The sequence below is a fragment of the Atta colombica genome, unplaced genomic scaffold, assembly GCF_001594045.1.
Source record: "Atta colombica isolate Treedump-2 unplaced genomic scaffold, Acol1.0 scaffold39, whole genome shotgun sequence".
Lineage (NCBI taxonomy): Eukaryota > Metazoa > Arthropoda > Insecta > Hymenoptera > Formicidae > Atta > Atta colombica.
In genome coordinates this window covers 393,458-397,661 of record NW_017259498.1, presented here as the reverse complement: position 1 = coordinate 397,661, position 4,204 = coordinate 393,458, and the positions used below count along the sequence as shown (strand labels likewise).

At 28.9% G+C, this 4,204-nt stretch overlaps 2 protein-coding genes across 2 annotated transcripts in view; one reads left to right on the top strand and one right to left on the bottom strand.

The window, feature by feature from the left end:
• Positions 1-1,546, top strand: part of LOC108691103 (nuclear pore complex protein Nup107) — a 17,097-nt gene extending 15,551 nt beyond the window's left edge. Inside the window, exon 8 of the transcript XR_001931915.1 lies at positions 1,502-1,546. The gene's annotated coding sequence lies outside the window, so the exon portion shown is untranslated. The remainder of the gene's footprint in view (positions 1-1,501) is intronic.
• LOC108691104 (protein Skeletor, isoforms B/C) overlaps positions 1-4,204 on the bottom strand; it is a 69,335-nt gene that overhangs the window by 2,804 nt on the left and 62,327 nt on the right. The window contains exons 5-7 of the mRNA XM_018198743.1: positions 3,121-3,359; positions 1,582-1,762; positions 478-838 (exon numbers count right to left, since the gene is read on the bottom strand). Coding sequence (XP_018054232.1) covers positions 478-838; positions 1,582-1,762; positions 3,121-3,359 — 781 coding nt within the window. The remainder of the gene's footprint in view (positions 1-477; positions 839-1,581; positions 1,763-3,120; positions 3,360-4,204) is intronic.

Genomic DNA, 4,204 nt, shown 5'->3' with positions numbered 1-4,204 from the left:
ATTTTGTACTCTAATTACTTATTAAATATAATGAAATTATTGTATAAAAAAATTATTCATAAATTTTTTTTATATAACTGATTTATACATATAATTATAGTTGTATAACTATAAGCAACTGCATTTTCATAAGACTAACATTGTCTAATTGTAAGTGATATGAAGAGTAAAATTGCTAAGGAATTGCTAGGGAATAAAGCAATTAGCCATGTATTTCTTCCGTCGCTGTCACGTTCATAATGTATATAGGACATTCAAGTAAAACAATAGATCATAATCTAGATAACATTTTATATTGCATAAGATATCGAAAAGATGTTTTATATATTTTATTCAATATGCAAATTATCTCACAATAACCTTATAATAACATTAAAATATGCAAGAATTGTGACGTGATCAAAGAGTGATTTTAATCGTTTTAAAAACATTTTAACCATTTTTATGACTTTTTGTTCTGTTTGGATAAAGACGTACCCGTTGTTATGCCATTCTGTCTTTCCCCATGTACAAGTATTGCATCGTTCCTTCCACCGATCCTCTGATCCGGGCATACACCTCTCTTGCCATCACACTGAGATATGTCCGTCATGTAGTAATCCTCGGCGATAAACTTGCCAGTTTTATTATTGTATCCGATCACGACGACGTCGCCGCCGATCATCTCGGCTTTGCCATCCCGACCTGACAATCCAAATGCCACATATTGATCTTCCTCAATGCGTCCTGAGATCCGAATCTGCACGTCCTCGCCCTGTAGCTGCCACTGCACTTGAACACGGCCATCCAACATTTCTTTGCAATTGGTCACCTGCCTAGGTGCCGGTGTGCTGCTCGTCTGAAAAAATAAAGCTCGCATCTGTGACCTCACTACGAGAGATTATCGTCCATGCGACAAAATCGTGCATCGATCGCGTTGTACTTACTGGATTGTACCACCATGGTGGCTATTCCATTTGAAAATAACAACGTTATTAAGAAGAAAAAATATGCAGTGAATTTAAACGACAACCCAGTAAACATCAATTATAATAACAATAAATTATCCAAACAATATGCGTATCTAAAAACTTTGTAAAGACATATCATAAATACGACTTTTATATATATCTAAAAGATATCTAAAAGGCATAAAGATTCTTTAGACATACATGTTATATGGATAACATTAATGTTATGTTATTAACTACTAATTGATGCTTACTGGAAAATGTACTAATAGTTTCATAGAAAGACAGGATTGAGAAGATTATCTTTTCGAGATAAAATTTATCTTGTTTTTAATTATAGTTTTTAAGAAAATATTGTTGCTCAAAAATAATTAAAGCAAGATTTACTGGAACAATTTCTATTAAATCTAAAACATTAACAACTACATATATTTTGTCATATAAAGACACAAACGTCCCTCTTAAACAGTACATTCAATTCATCTCTATTAAAGCAAAGCTTTTCATCGTGTATATCAAAGAGTAAAGTAGAGTACATTATTATTTCACAGTAAACGTTAATGAGGGTACATAAGGCACGAAAGTTTGGATCGTATCAGACCGGCAGATTGGAGAACTCATTTTGGTTTACCGTAATTTTCGTTTGGCCAAGAGCCGGTGGAACATCGAGGTCCTTTGGAATTAGAACATGCCCGAAATTGTGTCTGTATTCAACGCACCAAACCGCGAGCCAGTTGATGTCGTACACCGTCAAGTTCCCCGGTAAGACGATTTCAATGTCCTCTCCTTGGTACCCTCTTAATGGTACCAAACTGTCGGTGGATCAGATAAGATTAATAATCGTCTCATTAAATTGAATAAAACGTTTTATATTAAGAAAGCAAATTATCTTTTTAAATAAAAAAACAGACGGTATTCGGAAACTTATTTAAAAAAATTACTAAACAAATTTGTTTGAATTTTATATATATAATTGTAATTTTATATATGTAATTTATATATGTAATTATATGTAACAATGTACAGGATGTCTGACAATTGCATTTCCTCTTAAGGACACATTCTTGAAGTAATTTTGAGACGAAAATCCTATTACGAAAATGTCGAGACTACAATAATTTTTGGAATTATAAGTTAACTTTAAATGCTTATAAGTAAAACATCATTTTACTTTTATAGTCTTTATTATTATTTCTGGGTTCTTTTGAATATTCTAAGATAAAAATCCTAAAACGAAAATATCGATGATGTAATAGTTTTTGAATTACACATATCTTTAATTAATTATAATTCAAAAATTATTGTAACCTTGACATTTTTGTATTAGAACATTTTCGTCTCAAAATTATTTCAAAACTACGGTTCTTAAGAAGAAAACGATAATTATGAAACATTCTGTATAATAAAAGGAAATTCATTTTTCATTTTTTATGCGGAAATGTTACGGTATCCATTTTGCTTTTGAGCAAAATTTTTTATTTTAAAAATCTATTTTTTTAAGTCATTTTAAAAAAGAAATGGGCATTTTTTATTAAAATCCACTTAATCCTTATTTTATAAAAATAAAATTAAAACAAAAATTTGAAAAATTTGGGAGACTATAGAGAATTAGAAATATCTAAATTTTCATTTAAAAATATTAAAATATGACTAAGTTAATGTGCACCTTAATAAAATATTATGTGTTTTACGATAAAGATTTTATAAATAAAATAATGTTTTTTTAAAAGAAATTTACCGTCAGCAATACAAAATTACAAATATGACTTTTCTAGAATTATATAAATATTTCAAAAATTTTTTTAAACATTGATTTTTTTTCTCTAGAAAATAATTAGAAACCTTATTGCATAATAACTCTTAAGAATTCTGGATTTTTGCAAACATTATAGTTTTCACAATCAAATAAGTAATTACTTAAAGTATATATATACATAAATGAAGAAAATAAAATTTGTATCTTAAAAAATACTTACATAATTATTAAAATATGAAAACTTCAAAAGAATGAAGAGAATTTATTTCAAAATAAATTATATTATTTTTGATACTTATTTATTTCTCATATAATTATTTGTATAATTTTAATTTTTGTATAAAAAAATTATAATATAAATTTTTATGAAAATTATTTAATTCATTATTTTACAATGATTATGTTTCAACTGACCTGCCCTGTTCATTAGGGACTTTGATACCAAAATGGCTAGGTTCGGAGCCATTGCCTACCCAGAAGTAAGCGTCTGGTCCGCCACCGTCGTAATGCAAATTTGGAATGTAGATCGTTTTACTGTCTAGAATACTGATGTTGCCACTGCGGAGGCCGTGCGCCAATCTCGAAAATTCAGGAAGTACTTGCAATTTCGGTACCTTCAAGTCAGGCGGTATGAAAACGTCGCCGAAATCGACCTAGAATATATGGAAATAACGTATTTATTTTTCTCTCATATACAACAATTTCAATGATTTTCTCTCTCTCTCTCTCTCTCTCTCTCTCTTTCTCCTTCACCCTCCTTCTTTTCCTTCTTCTTTTCCTCTTCTTCCTCCTTTCTCTCTATAATTCCAATTACTTTTATAAAAAGATGTTGCTGCCTTTAAATTTTTCGTATAGCTCCCCTAGTAACGTCTGTATATTAATATCTTTTTTTAATTGTTTAGGCTTAATTATTTAATTTTATGTAATAATAATAATATATATGTATGTATATTATTATATACATATATATACAATATACACACACGCACGCACGCACGCGCGCGCACACACACACACACACACACACACACACACACACACACACACACACACACACACACACACACACACGATATTCTCATAATTTGAATTTACATAAAAAAAGCTAGATCATTAGTTTTGATGCAATAAAAATTATTGAAGTATCTTTAGTAAAAAAAAGAGAAACAAACATTAATGAAATATGTCGCATATGAATTGTATATCCCAGTAGAATTTTTTTTACATAAGAACATATAACACTTCCGTGACAAAAGTAATAAGTTGAAATTTTTGGAATTTCGCATTATTTGCGGAACGTATTCTAACATATCAACTTTCAATCAGAAAAAGTAATGTAATTTAAATTCAAATATGAAATAAAAAAGAATTAAAGACAGAAAAAATGACACAAAATAAATAAGGAAAATTTTTAGAGGTCTAACATAACACCATAAATAAAATTAATATTAATATCTATGTTACTTTTTGAAACAAATAATTTAATTGTGTTAGCTAT